The 27,468-nt window shown below is 35.9% G+C and overlaps 1 protein-coding gene across 1 annotated transcript in view; it reads right to left on the bottom strand.

The window, feature by feature from the left end:
- SEPTIN7 (septin 7) overlaps positions 1-27,468 on the bottom strand; it is a 102,619-nt gene that overhangs the window by 58,303 nt on the left and 16,848 nt on the right. Inside the window, exon 2 of the mRNA XM_035253162.3 lies at positions 10,209-10,311. Within this exon, the coding sequence (XP_035109053.1) occupies positions 10,209-10,218 (10 nt within the window). The 5' untranslated portion in view covers positions 10,219-10,311. The remainder of the gene's footprint in view (positions 1-10,208; positions 10,312-27,468) is intronic.

Below are 27,468 nucleotides of genomic sequence, written 5' to 3'. Positions count from 1 at the left end.
ATCCACCTGAGAAGAATAGCCTGGCATGAGACATCACAGCACAAGTGAGGTAAGCAAGGCCACTGCTTCCCCCTAAATTAAACTAATGCCCATGCAATTAACTAATCCATCACCTCCCTCCGGTTCTTCCCTAATATTTTTCAGAGAAGAATGGGGAAGAACCTGAAGGAGGTGATGGATTAATTACAGAGGGATTCATCAAATAATTACACATATGGAGAATAATGATATCTCACCTTCAGAAAGACAATACAAATACGGGAAGGATGAAAATTAAGAGCCCTATAGTGATGGACTGAAATTGGAGATTTGAGTGCGCACTTACATTTTTCAATATATATACATAAACACACATTTTAAAATGTACATATATAAAAAAGGGTTAATTTTAAATTTTGAAACAATTCTAAACAAAAGTTATACAGTACATACCTTTTTTTCCAAAGATATTTGAGATGGATGCTTCTCTTTTTTCCCCCTAAATACTTTAGTGTATTTCTCTTCCTCAAGGATATTCTCCTTTATAACCATAATATACCATCAAAATCAGAAAATAACAAATGATTTATATAACAATTTATATTATATAACAATATAAATCATTTTATAATAACAAATAAATGAAATATACTGAAGTATTAAGGGGGACAAAAGAGAAGCGTGCATCTCAAATATCTTAGGAAAAAAAGGTATGTATTATATGCCTAGCTTTTGTTTAGAATTGTTTCAAAATTTAAAATTAACACATTGTTTTCAGCACAGTAATCACTATAAATAATGAGACGCACTTCTAATTATATAAAATACGTTGTATCTATAATTTTCCATATTTTAGGTAGATAACCTCTTTGAGATTCTAAATATGCAATCTCTTTCCAGAATATAAAGACATAATAAAAATCTCAGTTGTATTTCAGAACGTTTGACAAGTCAGTGAACCCATTCAGCATCCCCCTTCCATGCTAAAAATGTGATCCACAGACTTCAGTAGCTTAGCCACTGCTTTAAATTCTCACTCTTACATAGTAAAATAGAAACCCCCCCCAAAAAAACACCCCAAGACCTAGATATAAATACATGAAAATTGTTATTTAAAATGTGGACGTCTTTTTTCAAAAACAAGGTTTGAGTAAAATTAACAAGGTTGGCAAATATACCACTACAGAAATCTTTCATGGGAGACAGGTTATACCTTCCCAATCTTTAAAATAATTATAAGGTTCTGTAGTTCAGTAGTGAAACGAGTACAATATCCTGGCATAAAACCATCTTTCAGACAAAATCCACCTGCTGTATATAGAAAAAATGCAATAATTGAAAACTTCCTGCCTTGGGAGAGAATAAAAATGATTTATAATACAAAAACCACTCAATCTACAAATGCTTTGAACAGAAAGATGGACTAAATATAACTCTGACCTCCTTAGTGCTAGACTGTCTGTAGTCATAGCTAGGGAGAAGGAGGTGATATTATTATCTCATATTTAAAACTGTATTTTAGACCTATGTGATACAGTCACCTAAGAAAAGGATGGACCCACTTGACCCACAATACTATTTGGCCTCCATGCCCTAAGCTAGGAAAGATTTAGAAATTACCCACTATGGATAAACAAAGAGCAGTCTTCCTTGCCAAGATGAAAACTACATACTAAATAAGTCTCCTGTGTGAGAATTCTATCGGTAAAGAAGTTGTATTAACATGTGCTCCCTTCATGTCCTTGCCTTCCATTCAGTGCTCTGGTCTTTTAAAATTTAATACTGACAGACTATGTGGCCTACACATTTCTGTCCCAACATCTAAGCTAATTAAAATTAACAAATACAATATCATTTTTACTTCAGTACACCTATCCACTCAATTCTGAGTATATTCAGTAACAAAAGAACAATTTCTCTAGGTCTGACAAATATGACCATCCTTACTGCTCTTTATTAATTTAGCCTATATACTATGAAGTGTATCTTTGGCCTCTCTGTGAAAAGAAAGATGGATGTGTTTTTCAACCCTGGAGTTTCTTATATCATTTTCAAAGACCATATTAGGACAGAATATGTAAGAGAAGCAAAAACAATTTAAGAATTATAATTCAATGACTTTTTTTTTTTTTTCGAGATGGAGTTTCGCTGTTGTTACCCAGGCTGGAGTGCAATGGCATGATCTCGGCTCACCGCAACCTCCGCCTCCTGGGTTCAGGCAATTCTCCCGCCTCAGCCTCCTGAGTAGCTGGGATTACAGGCATGCGCCACCACGCCCAGCTAATTTTTTGTATTTTTAGTAGAGACGGGGTTTCACCATGTTGACCAGGACGGTCTCGATCTCTTGACCTCGTGATCCACCCGCCTCGGCCTCCCAAAGTGCTGGGATTACAGGCTTCAGCCACATCGCCCAGCCGACTTACTTATATTTTTTTTAAATCACATAGATGACTTTTTTAAAGACTACTAAATGAAACTGGGATATTATCAAGATTACATTTCTTACACATTTCAGTCCAGACACTGCTCTTGTTACAGAACCAGAAGACTCCAATCTTTTTTTTTTTTTTTTAACTTTTGAGATGGAATCTCACTCATTCTGTTGCCCAGGCTGAAGTGCGGTGCTGTGATCTTGGCTCACTGCAACCTGTGCCTCCCAGATTCAAGCAATTCTCCTGCCTCTGCCTCCTAAGTAGCTGGGATTATAGACATGTGCCACCACACCCAGCTAATAGACTGCAATCTGTAAGACTGATTTTACAAGTATTTTTCCTAATTACACTATTCCATGATAAGACACTGAATTTAAGCCATTAATTCTGATTAAGAATTAAGCAAACAAAACATGAACATATAAACTACTGAAAGAAGTACCATTTTTCTCATGAATCAGTAAATGATTAAGATAATGACATGCTTTTTAGCTATAGTCTCCTTTCTCTAAAATTCCATAGCATTTGGTTTACACACTTCTTATGCCACTTAACACATTATGATTCATGTTAAAGTTACATGTACACTGTTTTCCTCCTCTACTATTCTCTTATAGTGTGTTCATGTACCTTTATACTCCCCCTCAAGCATCTAAAACAGTCATAGTATCCATGGAATAAATAGCTTCACCTTCGAATATACCATAAATCTCTTCAAATTCAGGAAAAAAAATTACTTTTTTCTTGATATGTAATCTTTAGTAACATAAACTTTTAAGAAACAATTTGCTGGCCAGGCATGATGTCTCACACCTGTAGTCCCAGCACTTTAGGAAGCCAAGGAGAGAGGACTTGGCTTTAGGCCAGAAGTTCAAGGTTAGCCTGGATAACACAGTGAGACCCTACCTCTACCACAAAAAAAAAGTTTCTTTTTTAATTAGCTGGGCATAGTGGTGTGTGCCTGCAGTCCCAGATACTCAGGAGGCTAAGGTGGGACACTCACTTGAGCCTAGGGGCTCAAGGCTGCGTGAGCTCTGACTGCACAACTGGGCTCCAGCTTGGGCACCAGAGCAAGATCTTGTTACAGAAAGAAAAGAAGAAAATGAAAGGAAAAGGGGAAGGGAAGGGGAAAAGGAACAAAAGGAGGAACAATTTGCCAGTATGTGCCAGGAGCCATAAATGTTCAAATACTTTAATCTAATAATCCTACTTCAGGAATTGTTAACAAATAAATAATAATGATACTGCCCTCTGTCTCCCAATATACATATAACAAAACTCTGTGTGTTTAAAGATCTTCATTGCCATGTTATTTGTAACAAGGGTAGGGGTAAAAACTAACCTAATGTCCATCAGTAAAAAAAATAAATTACATAAATTACATAAATTAATTTCAGTCTCAGATTAGAATATACATACAGCCATTAAGCATTTTCATTAAAATATCGACCAAAATTCCCATTCTGTAAATGTTTTACTGCAGCATTATTGTGAAATCGAATAAAGCAAATCATTCAAATGTCAAATGATAAAGCGGTGGCAAGATATAAGACAGCCACAGCTAGAAACATTATGCAGCTGTCAAAAGTAAAATATGGCGGATAAGTGCAGCAAATGTTAATGATGAGTATCGCTTGCTACTATGTCTTTTTTTCTTTTCTTTCTTTCTTTTTTAAGTATGTCCTATCATGTAATTCAGGAATTAGCATGAAAAAATATCCTTTTCAAAAAGGCAGGTCTTCCTTGATGACTCCAAATAAATCTCACCATGTTTATTTCTTTCCAGAAAATAGCACAATTTGTAATTATTTGATTTGCTGTTTGTTTGCCTCTCTCTCTAAATTAACGTAAACTCTGGTAATCTTCCTATATAAATAAACACAACATAACTGCAACTCCAAGAGTGTAATATTTATATAGGAAGATCAATAAACCAAACCAAAGGGTAAGAAAGAGAACAAAACCAAGCACATAAACTTTTAAAATTAAACTTATAACAAATGGTTTTGGCAGGACTCCGTAACCATTTAAAAAATAAACATCAGATTGCTGCTTCACAACTTAGATAAAAATACAATAAGGATTTAAAATTTCAAAATAAAAAATTAGTCTTTAGTCATTTAGTCTTTACACTTAATATACTTCTAATAATCTTGAATCAAGTAAGAAGACATTAAGGACAAAAACCATGAAGAAAAAGATTGAGTTTGGACACAATGGCTCACACCTGTAATCCCAGAACTTTGGGAGGCCAAGGCAGATGGATCGCTTGAGCCCAGGAGTTCGAGACCAGCCATGGGCAACATGGCGAAACATCATCTCTACAAAAAAAAAATACAAAAACAAAAAATTAGCAGGGCACAGTGGCACACAACTGTAGTCCAGCTACTTGGGAGGCTGAAGTGGGAAGATGACTTGAACCCAGGAGGCAGGGGCTGCAGTGAGCCAAGATTGTGCCACTGCACCCACCTGGGTGACAAAGCAGGACGCATGGATGGAAGGATGGAAGGAAGGAATGTTTTGTATGTTGTGTGTAATACAAAACATAACACACAAAACATTCTGGAAAAAAACTGTCAATGCCTACCAACAACAAAATAATAATATTGCCCTCAGAATACCTACCTACCTACACTTAAGGCAAAAAAAACTTTTTTAATAAATGGGAACATACTATTAATAAAAGAAACAATACGAAAGATAAATAAACATAAAAAATAACTAGCAATGGCCAGGCGCAGTGGCTCACACCTGTAACCCCAGCACTTTGGGAGGCCAAGGCAAGTGGATCACCTCAGATCAGAGTTCAAACGCCATCTCTACTAAAAATACAAATATTAGCTGGACATGGTGCTGCAGTTCTGTAGTCCCAGCTAACCAGGAGGGTGAGGGAAGAGAATTGCCTGAACCTGGGAGGCAGAGGTTGCAGTGAGCCGAGATTGCACCACTGCACTCCAGCCTGGGCGACAGAGCAAGACTCTGTCTCAAAAAATGAATAAAATAACCAGCAACAATAAAATACAGATGAAAATATATACCACGCTTTAGCATTTAGATTAATATCCAGTGTTGGCAGTATTCAGGAAAAAAGGTGCTGTCAACACTTGGGGAGTGTGCAAAATGGTACACAACCCGCTTTAGGGCAATTTGGTATTTTGTATCAAAACCTTTAAAACAGTGCATCAATCTTAATAAACATAGCCATTCAAACTTCCAAAACTTTATTATTCTAAAAAAATAACTAAAAACACAAGCAAAGATATAACTATAACCATATTATAGTATTAATACTAGCTAGCAACTTTAACTGTCTTGACAATATGATCAAGTATGATATAGTCAACCTATACAGCCCATTAAAGTCTACAATTTGACCAATAGATAGGTTATGAAAGAATATAAGATATTAAAAGATAATCACAGTTTAACTGCAAATTTAAAAGGCAATCATAGAACATTACAGATACATATAAACAAGAATACTACATGTTCCTATACTAAAGAGTTATCAATGGGTGACAGATGACAGATAAAATGAATATTTATTTTCTTTCTGCTTTTCTGCATTTCTCAATTTCTGCAATGAAATATATTAACTTTATTTTTTAAGTGCTTTAAAAGATACACAGAGCTAACAGTAGAAGGAATGCACAAAATTAAAACAGTGGATATGTGGAATTATGTGATTTTCTTTTTCTTCTAAACTTTCTCTTTGAATTACTTTAAGATAAAATTCACCATTTTCAAGTGTATAATTCAGTGGTTTTTAGTATATTCCCAATGTTGTGAAGTCATCATTGGTTAAGTTACATCTATTATTAAAAGCAAAATAAAAACACAGAGCTCCAGGAAAAAATTTAAAATCATTAACTCAAAACATTTCAAGGAGCCAACATCTTAAAAATACCACAAAATGCTCATAGGCCTACCTACAAAATGAGCCAATGTTATCTTTCAATTTTTTCAAATAACCTCATAAACTGATGTAGATATTATTCTATCAATTCAAACATCAACAGGTAGTGGGGGGAAATGACAACTAGGATAGTCAAAGTATATCCTATCACTAACTAAATACCTCCTAAACTTTCTCTGTTAAGTCACATACAAAAAAAATTATGATAAAATCTGAATCCCAAAAAATGGCTAAACCAACATGCTCTAAGCTCTCTCCCACTAGAAAAAAAAACCAGAAATGCCAATCTGCAACTAAAGATATGTAGCATGTGTCAAATATATTACTGACATATCACTACATTTTTAAGATTCTGTATCACAAAAATTTTGCAAGTTCAAGATTACCGAAATGACTGAATTTTGGATTCTATCTTCCTAGAATTCAGAATAATAGGTTTAATACTACCTGTTTTAAAAAATGTTTCAAATTAGATAAAGCAATCTACAGCCTTCTGAGTTCTGCCTCCTTGAACATTTCTAGTAAAAACAGGATATTACAATTAAAATTTTATTCTCTATCATAGTTAAGTCTAATTAGGAATCACACTAATGACAGTCAAGTTTCAAGCCAAACAGGTTAGACAACTTCACTGAATAGAGACCTACATATCTTCATTATGTGATGTGCCTAAATTTTTAAAGATTCAAAATCAGGAATTCTAATCTCCCCATCAAATTGCCAAGCAGGTCTCCAAAATCCTGGAGAGTCTACCTTTCCAGCCTTATTTCTAACTGTAAAGTTACATCTCAGGGATCAGATCCTAAAGTCAGTGTGCTGTGAGAAAAATCTTTAAAAATTACTTATATCATCCAAAAAGCACAATTATATACAAGCTAACAACATATCTTCCTCCTGCACTAAAACAGTAACTGTTTATTTGAGCACATAAAAAGTGACTGGTTTGTGTTTAGGTGCCCTGTTGTCCCCCAGACTTTCAGCAAAGTGAGATGTTCACACTATCAAACTATGTGGAAGCTGATAATGACTAGGGGAACAGCAAATGTAACTCTCCCACTTCATACCCACTCTAGGCCAGATGCCCATTCCAGTGGACTAACAGGAAAAATTACTAGTACTATTTAGGTTCTCTAGTTCTCATTCTCCTTCATTCTCTCTTTCATTTTTTTAGGGAAAAAAGAACATCTAGTCGAATTCATCTAAGTTCAAGGCATACTGGATGTACTCTTATAAACACTGCACTATATCCAGTATCCCCAAATGAGCCTCTGCATGGTGGTTAAGAACATACCAGACTGAGCAGCAGACTGGATTTGGTTCTGCCATCTGCTAGTAATATAACCAAGGGAAAGTAACCTAATCTCCTTATGTCTCGGTTTCTTCATCTCCAAAATGGGATAACAATATCTACTTCATAGGACTGTTGTTACGAATTGTCAGTTAGTAGATAATGTATATAAAGTACTTAAAACATTGCCTGGTACATAAAACGTTACGTAAATGTTGTCTATTTTTCCCCCAATTGGACTGCTCCCTCAATCTTGGCTCCAATTCTATCCTTCAAAAATCTGTCCTAATGCCTCCCTTTTCAAAAGAAAGCAATTATAAATCTCTAACCAAACTCTCCTATACCATTAAACTTCTATGGCTCTTAACTTTTGTATGATTCTACTGACTCATATTTTTATGTGGTTTATCTTGTCATATAAATCAGAAGCTCCTTTAAGAGAGAAAGTATGGGAATACACAGCATGCCTCTTCCATACAAATAAGTCACTCAAGTAACTACTCAGTAAATATTGCTTATGAAGCAAGATTATTAGATAAAGGTTTTCCAACAAAGTACAAAGAGTTTCATTATAAAAAAACCTGTTATAGATTCTCAGTTGATATCAACGTATAAATTGTAAACAAAGAGTTGTAACGTGGGAGCCAAATTTATTCTGAGTTTAGATCTCAAAAATGAGGATTTAGCTGATAAGGAATAGCTTGAAGTTTTTAAGTCATGAATATTAAAGCAAGGTTGGTTTTAGCTTTCTATGATTTGCAAACGTCGCTGTTAGATTCAGCCTAAAACCTATAAAATAAATCAACGTATTAGATACTTACTTAAAAAGTGACTACGTGTTAGCCACTACAGCTATATAGATGAAAAGATTTAATATCTGTACTCAACACATCTATTCAAATGTAGTTAAACAACGTTCCATGCTCAGTGGGAAAACAGAGTACGGATATTAACACCTACTTTTCTTTAGCCTCAGTTGAAGTCTTATCATTAGGAAGAGAAAAAAGAAAAGCTGAATTTCACAAAGGGATTAATTAGAAAAGCTAGTAAGTAATGTACATGTAGAGATTAAATATTTTCCTCTAAAAATCAAAATCAGTTGAGTATTCCATTTTTTTTCCATTTGGAAAAATGCCACAGAGATTTTAAATCATCTCCGTCCTTGATCACCAGACATTATCCCACTAAGGAAATGTTCAAAGAGTTATTCTTTAAACTAAAATTCTAATGTCAAAAGAAATTTTTTAATTTGCTACAGTTCTCCTAATGGACCTATGAGGTTTTCTCATAAGTGAAAAATATTTGTCTACAGTTCTTCACTTAAGATTATTACTGTTACATATGTAAAGGTAAGATTCAGTGTTTCCTCATACAATGATGTTAGCAAACTGCAGAAGAAAAGGTATGCTCTGCATTATTTTACCCCTCCATCTAGACCCACCTCTACTCTAGAGCAGCAGTTTGCAAGCTAGATATACTATACTTCTACTTAGCAGGAGATACATAGAGAAGAAAACCAACTCTATAATAAAGTATGAAATTTCCAAATTTTGTACCATGTTTTAAATGTGAACTATTACAACGTATACAACTTCCAAACAGCCACCAACTGACCAATAGGTAAAATACTGCAGTCAGTAAATAAAATATTCTACCACCCAATAAGGAGTATTTCACAGCTAGTTCAATTAACCTAATTCAGCACTAAGATAAAAATACCAAACATTAAAATATAATTAACAAAATTGTGTACTACCTAAAAGGTCCAACATCAACTCAATTTTCTCCCTTAAAGACAGCTAATCCACTACCCTGCAATTCACCTTCTTAAAACAAGTAATAGAGAAATACAACCAAGTTGCACTATACAATATTCATAACTTAGGTTCTAAAATCAACCTATATGAGGTGAAAATACTGTATAGTCATTTAACAATAAGACTGTTATTGAAGATTACTAATCTTTCATATGGTAAAGGCACAGTATGTTTCTTCATATATAATAATGATGTTACCAACCTACAGTCAAAATTATCCTTAACACTATGTTCAGATGGACTACAGGCAGGGTAAGATGTTCATGGGATAAAACACAAAAGAAAACTGAGACTGAATTAGAGAATGAGGACAGTCATGTTTTACTCACCCAGTGCTTACATTCATTATGATTCAATAATTGCATTATTATGATCCTCTATCCCAACTTTTCCAAATTCAGGGCACAATATGTTAAATGCTTATATGATACTCCACTATAGCATATAAGCCAGAAAACAAAACTATACTGGAGTAATAAGCAACCACCAGATGCTATTTTCTTTTGTAGCACTATCAATTGACGATAACTTCCCCAGTGCTCCAACACTATTATCTACCACTTCTCAACTTTTAGTTTCTGTCTTAAAAAAGACACAAGAAGACATAAATCCCATTATACCGCTGAGTTAAATTTTAAAATGTATGCATATAAGAGAAAATATAACATATGATCACTATAGATATCTGTGCTAGTATTTTCTTAAATTTGTTCAGAGTTGATTAACAGTTTAAAACTTAAACCAAAGTTCCATTTTAGTAAGAAACTGTATCTTACCCACTACCATAAGCGTGAATTCAAACCCTCTCTTCACTGATTTTCTGTATACTTGATTTGGGAGATTGGCAAATCCCACATAGCCTTCAAGGTTCTTCTGTTGCTGACAAAAGCAAACAGGGCCAAGTTATTCATGTATCAGCAATGCTGTTCTGCCTTACACTTCAAAATCCCTCCATTAACCTATTTTAGAAAATTATACAAACTACTTCTATGGCATTGTCAATAAAACTACCAATTAATTACTAAATAATAGACAAAATTATTTAAGCATGAGTTGACTGACAATATAATGGTTAATTATAAAAATCCAAGGGAATAAAATAAACATTAAAGAAACCTGCCTCAGAGCAAAGATTTCAATTGACAGTTAAGTTAGTGACAAGATGATTGACCAACCAACTAAAAAAACAAAATAACAAAAAACTTTTCACAATAAAAAAATTCAAATCCCCTTAATATCATATTAAGAACCCTTTTTAATTATCTCCTTTGATCACACTAATTACCACAGGTATGAGATTGTTGAAATTTGTCGTCTTCTTCATGAAATGAAATCAAAATGTTGAATTTAAATCAATTTTTTAAAATAAATTCTTGAAGGCTCCTGTGATCAGTGTCAACCAGCTACAGGTCCATTATGTCACTTCAAGGTTTTACATGATTTTTATTTTCAGGCTTATCCAGGTTTGAAAGTAAATTATAACTTCATTTTCTATTGGTTTTTGATTCTTAGATGACCTCAACAATAGTTTCATGAGTATATTTCAAAGAAATCTACTTCCAAATTGGTATAGTAAATAAGTCTGATTTTTAACTTACCCATGGGTGAGAAATACTGTCCATTGCTATAAACTATCTAAATAAGCAGTCTTACTGGTTAATTTTACTTTAGAGGTAGTCTTATTTCAACATTAAACAATAATAGCAAAAAGAGGCACACACTCTTTTAAAAGTTTCTGCCACATTTAAATTCTCATTTAAAAAACACTCATGAGATCAAAGCATCAATTCAATACACCTGGATTTAACAAAGAACAGAAGTCTACAATGTTGACTAATAATATAGCTAAATATTCCATCCATAATCTTTTGCCCTTTTGTTCATTCATAAAACTCTTAAGCCAAATTTAAAAAACTAAGCCCATTAAAATGAAAAGCTAACTGTAAACAATGATTAGGAGACTAAACAGAATCCAATATTTTTAAGTCAAATATATGAAAGTCTGCTATGAGTAAAGTTAGAAATATGTATTAAACCTAAGGTTTCCTTGACTCATATATCATCCAATTTTAAGTTAAATTTAAGTTGACTGAGACTGAAAATAATCTCTGTATAAATTATGTAGTATACTCACAGCTACTTTGTAAAGAACACATTTCCATCATTCCAGTGTTCCAGATTCCAACAGAAGAAATCCACAGAGGAACAGTAAACAAAGAATTCCAAGAATTGTAATGATATATTCAGTCCAAACAGGAGAGGCAAATCCGTTGAAACACAGCAAAAGACAGAGAAGGAAAAAAAGTTACTTGCATGTAACTCAACAAATTACAAAGAAATTAAAGGCATATTTTTTTCTAAACATGTCAAAGTAATATTTTTTGTGTGGGATATAATGTCCATTAAATTCACATTTAAATGTGAATTTAAATGCATTTTCAGCAACTGTTCTGATTAATATAAAAAAAGGAAAAGGCCTATTACTGCACCCTGTATATGAAGTCTTAAAGAAACAGTGGAAAGATATAAAAGTATAAAGTTCCAGGAAGGTATACAAGAACGAAGTTTTAAATTACAAGAAGAAGAAAACGTAAATTTCATGCAATTTTGCTTTGTCAGTCACTGGACTAAGAAGCCCAGATCAGACAAATACAAATGTCTTTTTAAAACTCTTTTTATACAATGCTGTATTTCAAGTTCCATTAATTAAACTGAAGTCCAGAAATTAAAGAACCGTAGACATGTAGATATAGGAAGAGGAAGGAAGCTAAAGATGATAAGCAGAAACAGATGAAAAGAGGAGACAAAGGTGAACTGTGAAAACTGAAAGACAACTAATGAAGCATAGAAAATAAAAGATAATCCTTGGCCAAAGTGTGAAAAGTGTACATTTTTAAACTGATACAAATCTATGAGTTATATCACAACTTGCTTCAAACAATTTGAATCAGTTTTATAGTTAAAAGTAAAAGCCAAAGTCTCAATAATGGCCTACAGTGGTTCTCTACCTTAGCAGCATCTTAGAATCACTTGGGGGAGCTTTTACAAAATCCTAATGCCCCAGCTGCACCTCCAAATCAACTAAATCAATCTCTGAGAGTAAGACCCATCCACCAGTATTTCTTTTAATTTTAGACATTTTATATATATATATATAAATATATATATGTATATGTCTATGTCTGTGGGATGGGACAGGGTACCTTAATCTTTTTAGCCCCTGGGGTCTGTAACATCCTAACCCAGCCCTAATCTTGGGATAAAGACTGCTTCGGTGCAGGAATGTCTACTCTCTTACTTTTCTGGGTGCAGATTATTTCATTCTATAGATGTTCGATGTTCTTAACCAATTTCCTATTGATTGATGTGTACGCTGTTCTCTGTCTTTTGCTATTGCAATCAAACTTGCAATGACTCTTTTTAAAAAAAAAAAAAAAACCTCTTTTATGCCGATAATTGTACTTATCAGCAGAGACAGGAAGGAATAAGGTAAGAAAATAACAAACAAACAGCCAATCAATATTTCATTTAAGTTTGTGAAATACTATGCAAATGCTGAAGAATGATTTATTTCCAATTATGTGGTCACTTTCAAAATAGGTGTAATGTGATACTGAGAAAAATGTATGTTCTGTGGACCTGGGATGAAGAATTCTATAGATATTCACTGAATTTACTTGTTGCAGGTCTGAGATCAAATCATAAATGTCCCTGTTAATTTTCTACCTCATTGATCCATTGAATATTATGTGGTGTCAAGTCTCCCGCTATTATTGTGCGGGAGTCCAAGTCTCTATAATTAATTAAGAACTTGTCTTATGTATCTGGGTGTTCCTGTATTGGGTGCATATACATTTATGATCATTGACTCCTATTGTTGTATTGATCCTTTTACCATTATATAATGTCCTTCTTTGTTTCTTTTAGTCTTTGTTACTATTAAAGTCTATTTTGTCAGAGACGAGTTACAATTGGTTTTTTTTTTCTCTCTATTTGATTGGTAAGTCTTCCACCAAAACTTTGTTTTGAGTCTTTGTGTGTCCTTGCTTATGAAATGAAGCTGGATACAGCGTACCAATGAGTTTTGACTTTTTATTCAATTTTCCTTTCTGTGTCTTTGATTGGGGCATTTAATCCATTTAAATTTAGGATTAATATTGATATTTGTGAGTTTAATATTGTCGTTTAATGCTAGCTGGCTATTTTTCCCATTAGTTGATATAGATTCTTCATTATGGAGATACTCTTTACCCTTTGGTAAGTTTTTGGGATGACTGATACTGGTTGTTCCATTCCGTGTATAGCACTTCTTTCAGAAGCTCTTGTAAAGCAGGCCTGATAATGGTTAAATCTGAGTGCTTGCTTGTTCGTGAAAAATTTTATTTTTCCTTCATCTATAAAGTTCAGTTTGGCTGGATACGAGATTCTGGGTCGAAAATTCTTTTCTCTGAGGATACTGAATATTGACCCCCACTCTATTCTAGTCTGTAGGGTCTCTGCTGAGAGATCTGCTGTGAGTCTGATAGGCTTCCCTCTATGGGCAACCCGACCCCTCTCTCTAGCTGCCCTTAGAATTTTCTCCTTTATTTCAACCCTGGTGAATCTAACGATTAAGTGTCTTGGAGCTGCTCTACTTGAGGAATATCTTTGTGGTGTTCTCTGCATTACCTGGAGTTGAATATTGTCCTGCTTTATCAGGTTAGGAAAGTTTTCCTGAATAATATCCTGAAGAATATTTTCCAGCTTGGATTCATTTTCTTCATAACATTCAGGTACACCTACCAAATGTAAATTAGGTCTTTTTACATAGTCCCACATTTCTTGGAGACTTAAGCTCATTCCCCTTTACTCTTTCTTCTCTAATCTTGTCTTCTCGTTTCACTTCATTAAGTTGGTCTTCAACCTCTGATATCCTCTCTGCTTGATCAATTCGACTGTTAAAACCTGTGCATACTTCGCAGAGTTCTCGCATTGTATTCTTCAGTTCCATCAATTCACTTATATTCCTCTCTAATTCGTCTATTCTCGTTAGGATTTCGTCAAACCTTTTTTCAAAGTTCTTAGTTTCTTTGCATTGGGTTAGAATATGTTCTTTTAACTCAACAGAAGTATCTTATCCACCTTCTGAAGCCTAAATCTGTTAACGGAACGCACTCGTTCTCCATCAGGCCTTGTTCCCTTGTTGATGAGGAACTGTGATCCCCTGTAGAGGGAGAGGCATTCTGATTTGGGGTATGCACAGCATTTTTAGGCTGGTTTCTTCCCATCATTATAAATTTATCCATCTGTCGTCTTTGTAATTACTGGCTTTCTAATTAGGTCTCTGAGTGGACGTCCAACTTGTTGATTCCCAGTGCTGGAATCTGAGCAACCCACTGCGCCGGCTAAAACAGCAGCCTTAAAATTGATGGTGCTTTTCTGCCCGGGAATCTCCGGTCTGGCTTCCTTCTTGAGTCCGTCCTTCAATCAGCTGAATAGGCGACTCTGCCTTCCCGGAGCTCCAAACATTGACCAAAAGGGGACCCAGTCACATCTACTCTGCACCGAGAACCGCTGGTATTTTTTAACCACCAGTATTTTTTTTTTTCTTTTTTGAGACGGAGTTTCGCTATGGTTACCCAGGCTGGAGTGCAATGGCATGATCTCGGCTCACCGCAACCTCCGCCTCCTGGGTTCAGGTAATTCTGCTGCCTCAGCCTCTTGAGTAGCTGGGACTACAGGCACGCGCCACTATGCCCAGCTAATTTTTTGTATTTTTAGTAGAGACGGGGTTTCACAATATTGACCAGGATGCTCTCGATCTCTTGACCTCTGATCCACCCGCCTCGGCCTCCCAAAGTGCTGGGATTACAGGCTTGAGCCACCACGCCCGGCAACCACCAGTATTTTTTAAACCTCCTCAAGTAGTTCCAACATGTACCAATGCTGAAAGCCACTACCCAACAAAGCCCAGCAAGATCTGGCTCTACTCTTACTTCTGGCCTCATTTCCTGCTACTCTTCATCCTCTTGCTCACTTCTCTTCCTCCAACACTGAATCCCTAACTACTCCCCAAACATACAGGGCATACATTCACTTCCTGGCTTTTGCACTTGTTTCTTTCCGTATCTAGAATTGATTATTTTTATTACTTAAATGTCACCTTCAAAAAGGCCTGCCCTGATCACCTTATTTAAAATTACGACCCCACTCCTCACCTTAGCAGTTTGCTGCTTGCTGTATGGTTCTCCTCAGCTCTTAACCATCAGCCAATATACATTTTACTCATCTTGTTTACTGTGATGTCCACCCTGCCCATAATGTAAGCTCCATCAAGGCAGAGACTGAATGAATTATATAAATTGCGCTTCAAAGAAAATGTAATTAGAGAGAATACAGTATTTTAAACTGCACCTTCAAGGAACCCATCAGATAAAAGGCATAACAAAAATGCCTCAGAGTCTGTCCTTGATTCTTATTCACTGCTTTATCCACACCAGCGAGAACAGTCTTTGGCACACAGTACTATTTTAGAATTGAGAAAAGCAAGAAAGCATTCCAGGCAAAGGGGTGGGCCCTAAATTGGGGATAAACATAACATTTCTAAGAGTAAAAAGAAGGTTTGTGAACCATAATGTAGTGAAGTAGTGGACAAGGGGATGAGTGACAGGAAACAAGGTCAGGGAGGCAGGCGGGGGCCATATCATGTGGGACTCAGACAAAGTAGAAAGTTTGGATGTTATTTTAGGCATGACGGGAAGCCACTAGAGAGTTTTTCACAGGCAAGTGACCTGATTACTAATTACAGCCATCCAGAGTGGCTCATGCCTGTAATTCCAAGACTTTGGGAGGCTAAGACGAGAGGACTGCTTGAGCCCAGGAGGTTGAGGCCTCTGAGCTGTGATTATGCCACTACACTCCAACCTGAGCAACACAGTGAGAAATTTCATGGTTGGTTGATGCTGAAATAATAGATTTAGGACTCATCACGATACAGATACTATTGAAAAAGAACTGGATTCCCGAAGACAGACCACAGACAAAAAAAAAGGGAATCGAGACAAAGCCCTGGAGCACTCCAACATTGAGAGGTTAGGAAGAGAAAGATCCACAGTGGAGACAGAAAGAAAACCAAGACCATCTCAGGGATGGAGGATTCATTTAACTAAGTTGAATACTACAGACAAAAATGCCATAACAGACATGCTGATAAAATTTGGAAATAAGGTCATTGGTAACTTCAAAAACAAGAGCAGTCTCAGTAACATGTTGTCAAAGAAGAGTAACTAGGATGACTTTCAGTAGACAATTATTTGCATGTAACTATTATAATAAATAACTTTAATGTTTTTTAATAAACTTAAACATTGTCAGTTCCCCATATGACTGATTTTCCAGAGGGAGAGAACCATGTCATAGTCATCTCTATGTCCTTAGCAAAGTGCTGACACACCGTAGGTATTTTAAAAATCTGAATGGCTACTCTTTCAGGAAAACATCTTCTGAGAAAGAAACTGTACAAAGACAAAAGATTGGTTTGGCTCTGCTAAAAACATATTACCCCAAAATTCATATAAAAGTGTCTTATCAGATATAAAAATATGTCTCTGAAGCCACCTGGCACAAAAATACTATTTAGAAAATATACTAATAACTTGGCTACGCACGGTGGCTCACACCTGTAATTCCAGCACTTTGGGAGGCCAAGGCAGGTGGATCTCTTGAGGTCAGAAGTTTGAGACCAGCCTGGCCAACATGGTGAAACCCTATCTCTACTAAAAATACAAAAATTAGATGGGCATGGTAGTTCCAGCTACTCCGGAAGCTGAGGAAGGAGAATCACTTGAACCTGGAAGGCAAAGATTGCAGTGAGCCAAGACAGCACCACTGCACTCCAGCCTGGGCAGCAGAGCAAGTCTGTCTCAAAAAAATAAAAAAATAAATAATTTAATACTGGTTGATTAAAACATATAGACTTCTCCTATCTTACAAGAATGTTTCTATACCCTAAATTCTAAAATCAACCATAGTCTGTATTTCAGAAGACTTTTAACCACCAATGATTCTTTTCCTGCACAAATGTTCACAGTGCCAGTGTAAAATATCTCTGGATAGGGAAACATTATTTATAGATGTGTGTGATACAATGGTAGCATTTATAAGCATGTATAAATAAAAGTATATTCACCCAAAAATACCCTCATGTCTTTAAAGTATTCATTGACTTCAAACATTAGTCGAATAAGGAGAAACACTTATCAAATAATCTTTTCTAAAAGACTATCTGCTAGATATGCTTTACAAAATCTTTAGTTGTTAAATCTACATGTTAAAATGCATAGCTAAAAAAAACAAACTACAGTATCTCCACTGCTTGATGGAAAAATCAGCTTAAATACAGTATCCCATAACTTTAGTTCTAACCTTCCTTCAAAGGTTAAGTCAGCACAGATATATTCAAAGAACAGCATGCTTCAAACAAGTTCTAATAGATAGCTCATTGAAACTCTTTAAGAATCTTTATGTTCTCTTGCCATCTGTTCTTATTCCAAAGAATAAAGTTACCCAAATCTTGCTATCTAAAATCCCATTACCATTTTTAAAGCTCTGAATGCCAATTTTCAACAAATTTTCCAATAGAAAAAAAGCAGCAACTTATTTTGGTATGTTTTTTGGCAACAACAAAAAATTGATTTTTGGTAACAACACAAAATTGATCAAGGGGAATTAGAATGGAAGCCTGATAAAAACCAAATCTGAGAAAAACACAATCCTAGAAGGAACTACAAACCTTCAAATTCCCACTATCGTTACAAAATGAGATGTTTAATAAAAAAGTAAAATGATTAGGAATCATAATGTATACCCCAAATTACCTTAATATGCACAAATTCTATTTCTCCCTTTAGTATGTGCAACTTAAACATCAGGCTACAAAAATACAAGGTTTACATTAATAATTTTATATTTCAAAAATAACATTTTATCTTTTCTAAATAACTTCAAGTTCAATCCAACTCCCTTTGGATTTTAAAATATATATAAATATACACACATTCACATATATATAGCATATTGTTTTATACACTGATGAAAATATTTGTTTCTCCTAAAGGGTAATTCTAAATATGAAAAACAAATATAGCCTACAAAAGAAAAAGATATTAATGCAGAAGTTTACTTCGCAACTCCTTGATTTTCCTAACAAAAGCCTTATATCATACGCAGATTTAAGTGTGTACTTGCTTAGTCAAATTCCTACTATCTCTCACACAGCCTAAGGAAAAGGTAAAAACTTCATTTGCCATTTAAATGTTTTAAATATTTCAAGTATAACTGTCTAGAACAGTATAACTGGTCTAGATTCTAGATTTAACATAATATGAAAACTAAAATATTACAAGATTACATAGGCATATCCTAAATATCAGTTTTTATGTTCCTCATCCCTCAACTATTTTAAAGGTTCATGACCTATTTGGCATGCCCCCAGCTCTCCTCTTTTTACTGATATGAACAACTGGGTACTGACATAGCCAACTTTTATTTTTTAAATCCTATTCTGGATTCTCAGTTAATCTGTTGAAAAGATTCTAATATTTAACTCTGTGAATACATGTAAGAATGAGATAACTTAAAATATAAATTGATTTTTCTTTGCTCTGAACTTAGAATTCAGGTAACTTTCTAAACATACTGACCTCATTCCCTCACTCATTCATTCAACATACTTACAATATGCCAATCCTAATTGTGCTAGTAATTAGGAATATAAAAGCTAATAAAAACAAGGTCCCTGCTCAAGAAGCTAAGACTCTAATAGGGAGGTGAGGTGAGCTAGAGGACAATTAAAATAATTCAGTGATAAATGCTACGATACAGGAAACCACAGAAGGATCTACGAAAGCAAACAAGGAAGGGTGTTTCATCCTATCCTGGGATCAGATCCTTCAGATCCTAAAGTACTAGAAGACCTTAATTTGATGAGAGATGAGGGTGGGTGCTCGAGAATATGGGTCTCAGGCAGATGAGTAATTTTGGGTCTCAGGCAAAGACCCAAAATCAAGAGGAGTTATTAACTGCAAAGACCCAAAATCAAGAATAGAGTATGGTACCTTATGGGAACTACAACAGTTCAATACACTCATGTTTAGGATCAACAAACTATAGCTTAGGAGAGTTAAGCAAAAGCCAGATGATGAAGGACTTTGCTGGCCATACTTAGAAACTTAGACTTCATCTTGAAAGCTGAGGAAGCACATTAAAGACATGAAGAAGAATGCACAATCACGTCAATTTACATGCAGGGTACATTCATACTTTAGAAAGTTACTACTGACAAGAACATTGATGATGAACTGGAGGAGAAAATGGTAGTAATCCCAAGAGCTGCTCCAGTTGCCCAGAGGGAAAATAAAGACAAAGACAGTAGGGATAAAGAGAAATATATGGTAGAACTCTACTATCCATTAAGGTAGCCACTAGCTACATGTGGCTACTGAGTACTTGAAATTTAGCTAGTCTGAATTAAGATGTGCTACACGTGTAAAATACCATAGTTTGAAGACTTTGTATGAGAGTAAGAATGAAAAATCTTATTAATAATTTTATACTAATTGCATGTGGAAATAAAATTTCAGATCTACCAGTTATATAAAATATAAAACTAAAGTTAGTTTTATCTTTTTATTTTTACTTTTTAAATGTGGCCATTATGAAAGCTTAATTACACAGGTGGCTTGCATCAAATTGCTATGGGACAACGCTAGGTTAGATATTAAAGAGATGAAATGACAGATCTCTGTAACTAACTTGTAGAAAAGTGATATAATTCAGATTTCTTAATTTAGGTTTCAGAAATTAGATGAATGGTGAGCACCAACTGTTAAAAGTAGAAATCATCTGAGTTACGGTGCTAACTGGACTTTCGGAAAACAGATGTCTAGTAGGCAATTGTATATATAAAGGTTAGAAATGCTAGAAACATCTGGCTTTGACAGATGTTAACATTTTAAGTAATCAACATTTAAATGCTATCAAAGCCATGGATATTAATTCAAATACAGCATACAGAGTAGGAAGCAGGCCAAGAAGGAACACCAACATCCCATCATAATCACCTAAACAAACCTAAGAAAAGAAGAATTAAAGAGTTCACAGCAGCATTTCAAAGGACGTCAACTGCAGCAGCCCCCTCAAGAAGTGGTTAACTATATCAAATGCTCTGGAGCGGTCAATCTAAGGATACAGAAAAATCTACTTATTGTTATTGGGAACCACTGTCAAAGCTGTATCAATGGAAAGATAGGGAAAGAAGGCAAAGTGGAAACAAGCAGAAAAAAACTACAGGAAGTTAGTATAAGCAATTATTTTTTAATGCTTACCTTTGAATAGAATAGAAGGCAGAAAATACAAGGTCAAGAAAGAGTTTTAAGCACTTAAAAACAAAAGGCAGACAGTTATATTTGTGTAATGCTAATAGAAAACACCAAGCAGTAGACAAGCAGCTGAAGAGAGGAAGTAAGGACACCGATAACATTTATGGAATGAAGGACAGGATTTTCCCTAAGCACCAGAGATAAAACAACTTGCCAATACCCAGAAAAGAGAAGAGAAGTAGGGGATTTTAAGAGGTAAAGATGTGAAACAAAAATAGAAAGAGAGAGACTAGGAATACACAGCAGCCATCCAAGCAATTTTGTCCACTTAGTTAAGGCTGAAGACCACAAATCCTTGAATGTATCCCTGGAAGCCACGTGATCTTTTCCTCCAGTAGCAATCCATAACTTGAGAAACTTGTGGGAGTCATTTGAAACTGTTATTTTGCAGGAAGGGTACACAAAAGTACATGATCAAGAGAACTGACAAATACAACTGAAGCAATTCAGCGAATGAAGATGGAGAGGATAAAGGGTGGAAGGCAGGAAGTGAAGAAGACAGTAAAAAAATGTAAGTTGTGGTTAGAATGGGCTATACAATTAAGATTTTAGATGAGGAAGGTAAGATGCAGATGGTAACCCCACAGGGTTACTTCTTTTTTTTTTTTTTCTTTCTTTTTAAATATTTTTCTTCCCACCCATTTCCCCATAGAGCTATTAAAAGGATGGCTCTCAGATGAGACAGAGCAAGAGAAAAAAGGATGGCTCAAACACAATCAAGAAACTGAGGCTAACTTATTGAAAGTGTCTTACACATGGGCCTAAAAATGTCCCAGAATGATGATGGAGCTTGGAGCATAAAGAAAAATTGAGTGTTAGAAGTCGTATTTAATATTAGAACAAAATAAGGGTGTAGTAACTGAAAATTTAAAGGAGGGGTAGAAAACACTGCTGCTAAACAGTAAAACTATAACAAAGCAGGTTCTTTTTTTTGTTTTGTTTTGTTTTTGAGACTGAGTTTTGCTCATCGCCCAGGCTACAGTGCAATGGCGTGATCTCGGCTCACTGCAACTTCCGCCTCCTGGGTTCAAGTGATTCTACTGCCTCAACCTCCCGAGTAGCTGGGATTATAGGCACGTGCCAACATACCCAGCTAATTTTTGTATTTTTAGTAGAGATGGGGTTTCACCATGTTGGCCAGGCTGATATCAACTCCTGACCTCAGGTGATCCACCCACCTCAGCCTCCCCAAGTATTGGGATTACTGGCGCGAGCCACTGTGCTCGGCTGGAAGCAGGGTTCTTTTTTAGGGAGGTTGTCCTAGAGTCTAGACCAGAGCTATATCATGGAAATATTATGTAATTATAAATATGCTAGTACAGGGATCCCCAACTTCCAGGCCATGGACTGGTAGCAGCCCGCAGCCTGTTAGGAACTGGGACACACAAGAGGAGGTAAATGGAGGGCAAGTGAATGGAACTTTACCTGTATTTCCAGCCTCTCGTATTACTACCTGGCTCAGCCAGCTGTCAGATCAGCGGAGGTATTAGATTCTCAGTGGAGCGTAAACTTTATTGTGAACTGCTCATTCAAGGGATCTAGGTTGCACAATCCTTATGAGAATCTATTGCCTGATGATCTGGCACTGTCTCCCATCACTCTAGATAGAACCTCATCTCTTTAAGGAAAAAAAAAGCACAAATTAAAATGAAGATTAGGCCAGTTGTGGTGCCTCACTCCTGTAATACTAGCCCTTTGGGAGGCTGAGGCAAGTGGACTGCCTGAGCTCACGAGTTCAAGACGACCTAGGCAACATGGTGAAACCCCATCTCTACTAAAGTATAGAAAATAAGCTGAGTGAGATGGAGCACACCTGTACTCCCAGCTTCGTAGAAAGCTGAGGCACGAGAACTGCTTGAAACTGGGAGGCAGAGGCTGCAGTGAGCCAGGATGGTGCCACTGCACTCCAGCCTGGGTGACAAAGTGAGACTTTCTCCAAAAATTAAAAAAGTAAAATGAGGCCAGGTGCGGTGGCTAACACTTGTAATACCAGCACTTTAGGAGGCCGAGGCAGGTAGATCATCTGATGTCAGGAGTTTGAGACCAGCAAAAAATACAAAAATTAGCTGGGCGTGGTGGCACGCCCCTATAATCCCAGTTACTCAGGAGGCTGAGGCAGGAGAATCGATCAAACCCGGGAGGTGGAGGTTGCAGTGAGCTGAGATTGCACCACTGCACTTCAGCCTGGGCGACAAAATGAGACTCCGTCTCAAAAAATAAATAAAATTTTTTAAAAAAATGATTAGTAGTGCCCAGTACTAGGTGACGATGTAGAAAAAGAGACACCCTCCTACATGACTTTTGGAATATAAATTTAAACCACTGACCTAAAGAGCAATTTAACCATGTGGACCAAAAACTGCAGTTTTTATTCTCTTAAATTCAACAAATTTCACTTCCAGAAATGGAGAGTCTTGAGAATCATACATAACTAAGATAAAAGAATATTCAACAAAGCACTGCTCATAATAGTAAAAAATTGTAACAATTTTTGACACGTTCTAAAGACAAGTGAAATAAAAATTGTATTACAGTACCTTCCTATATTAAAATACCAGGCAGCCCTTAAAAGTAAGGTTTTAGAAAAATATGCATGGACAGATAATGATATACTGACTAGAAGAAAAACCATTCTTAAGCACTTGTCACAGGAGAACATCAAAGAAATTAGTGGAGTAAATACTTCAGAAAAGCATCTGCTTCATTAAAAGCAAGGAGAAAACTGACACAAATTGTCCAAATCAACTTACTTAAAATTCTGGAAATTAACCAGAAGTTTGCAGGAATCCAGGTAATGCTTATTCAAGAAAGAGGTGAACCTCGGTAAAAACAGCAGTTCCTGCATTTTAACTTGCCCATTCTCATCTCTCCTCCACCTCTACAGTATCCTTGAAAACCAACAGCACACAATCACCGTAAAAGCCCAGCAGCAACTGGGAAAAAAACAGAACAAGCATGGAATGCCTTCAAAGCCTCATTCTCAAAGTGTTATCATTATTTGATGTGTCTGGTAGTTCCCTGGAAAGGCCCACTCACAAGTAACCACTAAGATAACCAAGCAGAGATTTCAGTGACAACATATGGCAAAAATTAACTTCACAGAATTAGTTCAAAAAGCAACTAAGCAGGCCAGGTGCAGTGGCTCAGGCCCATAATCTCAGCACTTTGGGAAGCTGAGGCTAGCAGATCATGAGGTTGGGAATTCAAGACCAGCCTGGCCAATATAGTGAAACCCTGTCTCTACTAAAAATACAAAATAGCCAGGTGTGGTGGCGCGTACCTGTAGTCGCAGCTACTCAGGAGGCTGAGGCAGGAGAGCTGCTTGAACCTGGGAGGCAGAGGTTGCAGTGAGCTGAGATGGCACCACTGCACTCCAGCCTGGGCACACAGAGTGAGAGTTGGTCTCAAAATAAAAAAAAAATTTTTTTAAAAAAAGCAACTAAGCAAATTAAAAAAAAAAAGAGCAACAACAAACCCTGCAGGGAAGAGAGAGTCTGATTTTCAGAGCTGCCACACTTATTATTTAAAATGCCTAGTATTCCTTTGTAGGGACATGGATGAACCTGGAGACCATCATTCTCAGCAAACTGACACAAGAACAGAAAATGAAATACCGCATGTTCTCACTCATAGACGGGTATTGAACAATGAGAACACATGGACACAGGGAGGGGAGCACTACACACTGGGGTCTGTTGGGGGGAATAGGGGAGGGACAGCGGGGAGTGGGGAGTTTGGGAAAGATAGCAGGGGGAGAAATGCCAGATATAGGTGAAGGGGAGGAAGGCAGCAAATCACACTGCCTCATGTGTACCTATGCAACTATCTTACATGTTCTTCACATGTACCCCAAAACCTAAAATGCAATTTAAAAAAAATGTCTAGTATTCAAGAGAAAATTATGAGCTTTGCAAAAACAAACAAACAAAAAAACTGCATGGCCCATATACAGGGGGAAAAAAGCAACAGTCCCTGAAAAAGCCCAGACATTAAACAAATACATTAAACCTGCAATTTTAGATATGTTCAAGAACTAAAGAAAAGTCAAATAAACCAATGTCAAGTATGAAAACAATGTTCATCAAATCGAGAATATGGAAAAAGATAATTTTAAAAAATCCTAGAGTTGAAAAATGTAAAAAATGAAAGAATTCACTAGGGAAGCTCAACAAAAGATTGGAGCTTGCAGAAAAAAGAATCACCAAACCTGAAAATCTTTTAAATAACATGAATCAATTTAGTTAAAGGAAGAAAAATGAACAGAGACAGAGACCTACAGAAAAAAAGTACACATGAAGTAGGGGAGGGAAGGAGAAAAGGGGTGGGCACAGGGAGGAAGGGACAGAACGTATATTTGAAGAAACAGAACTGAAAACTTACCAAATTTGAAGAAAAACATTAGTCTCCACATCAAAAGCTCAACAAACTGAATAAGATAAAATCAAAGAGACTCACGCATTGTAATCAAACCAAAAATATAGAATCTTGAAAGCAGCTTGTGAGAAGCAAATGTATGTACAAGAAACTGTAAATAAGAATAATAGCTGACATCCTATCAGAAACCACGGAGGACTGAAAACAAAAGGATAACATATTCAAAACGTTGAAAGAAAAAGACTGTCAAGTGAGCTATGATCGTGCTACTATACTCCAGCCTGAATGATGGAGACTGTCTCAAAATAAAATAAGACTTGAGATATAGAAAACAGCAAAATCACAGGTGTAAATCATATCACTATTTAGACTAAACGTAACTAGGTTAATGTATTTTGCTATTTCAGGTTTAATGGGAATCCAATCAAAAGGCAAAGAATGGCTACATGAATTTTTAAAAGTAAGATCCACCTACATAGTACCCACATGAGACAGGTTTTAGAATCAGAAACACAAACAGGTTGAACAAAAGGACAGAAAACAATAAAGACAGAGCTGAAGTAGTTACACCAGTTTCAGAAAACACAGACTTAAAAGACAAATATTGTTACCACAGACAAGAGTATTTTATACTGACTGAGGGATCAATCCACTGAGAAGATATAACAATTTTAAGCACATAGGCCTCTAGCAAAGGAGTCCCCAAATTGCACAATGCTAAGAAAATCAAAGATAGAAATAAAACAATTGAACAACAGTAGCTGACTTTCAACACCCTACTACAACGGGTAGAACAACTAGACAAAGAAACAGCAGAAGATTCAACACACTATATACCAACTAGACCTAAGACATAGCTTTACAACATTTCACCCAAAACCAGCAAAATATATTCTTCTCAAGTGCACATGGAATATTCTCCAAAATAGACCATATGTTAGATCACAAAACAAGTCTCAAGTTAAATGGGTTGAAAATCATACAAAGTATATTCCTCATCCACTAGAGAATGGTGTTAGACATCAACTGAAGAGAGAAATTTAGAAAATTTACACATTTGTGAAAATTAAACACTACGCTCTTTAAGAATCAATGGGTCAAAAACTAAATCACAGGGGACAGTGGAAAATACTTCGAGGTGAATGAAACTAAAAATACAACATACCAAAATGCATTGAATGCAGCTAAATCTGCTTAGAAGGAAATTTACAGCTTTAAATGCCTATATTAAAAAGAAAGATCTCATGTCATAACCTTCCATCTCAAGAAACTAGAAAAAGAGCAAACTAAACCCAAAACAGGAAAAACAAAATAAGGAAATGATTATTTGAGCAGAAATAAGGTAAATATATAAAATGGAAACATTAACAAAACTGTAAGTTGGTTCACTGAAAAGATCAACAAAATTGACAAAACCTTAGCTAAACTGACCAAGAAAAAAACACAGAACATTACTGAAATCAGGAATGGAAGAGGGGAAATCACCTTTCAGAAATAAAAAAGGATTACAAGGGAACCCATAAATAATTCCATGCTGACAATATATCAGATTATAACCTTCAGGAAATGCAAAAATCCCTAGAAAGACATAAACTACCAAAACTGACTCAAGAAGAAATAGAAAATCTGAATAGTCCTATAATAGATTAGTAATAAAACACACACACATGCACACGCACACACACACATACACACACCAAAAAACAAAAACATGAAACTTTCCCCAACACCCATGCCCAGATGTCTTCACTAGTAAATTTTATCAAATGTTTAAAGGTTGTACAATCCTTCAAAAACTATTCCAAGAAATAGAAGACAATGAAATACTCCCCAACTCATTTTATGAGGCCAGTTTTACTCTGATACCAAAACCAGACATATCAAGTAAAAACAACCAGTGAACATCTTATATGGATGCAAAAAATATCAACAAAGTACTAACTAGCAAACCAAATCCAGCAATAAAAAGGGATTGTACACTATAACCAATGGGATATATCCCAGAATGAATTTTTTTTTTTTTTTTGAGATGGAGTCTCACTCTGTCACCAGGCTGGAGTGCAGTGGCACGATCTCAGCTCACTGCAACCTCTGACCCTCTGCCTCCCAGGTTCAAGTAATTCTCCTGCCTCAGCCTCACTAGTAGCTGGGACTACAGGTGCATGCCACCACGCCCAGCTAATTTTTTTGTATTTTTAGTAGAGACAGGGTTTCGCCATGTTGGCCAGGATGGTCTTGATCGCTC

Source organism: Callithrix jacchus, chromosome 11 (genome assembly GCF_049354715.1).
Source record: "Callithrix jacchus isolate 240 chromosome 11, calJac240_pri, whole genome shotgun sequence".
Taxonomy (NCBI): domain Eukaryota; kingdom Metazoa; phylum Chordata; class Mammalia; order Primates; family Cebidae; genus Callithrix; species Callithrix jacchus.
This window is presented reverse-complemented; position numbering and strand designations above follow the sequence as displayed.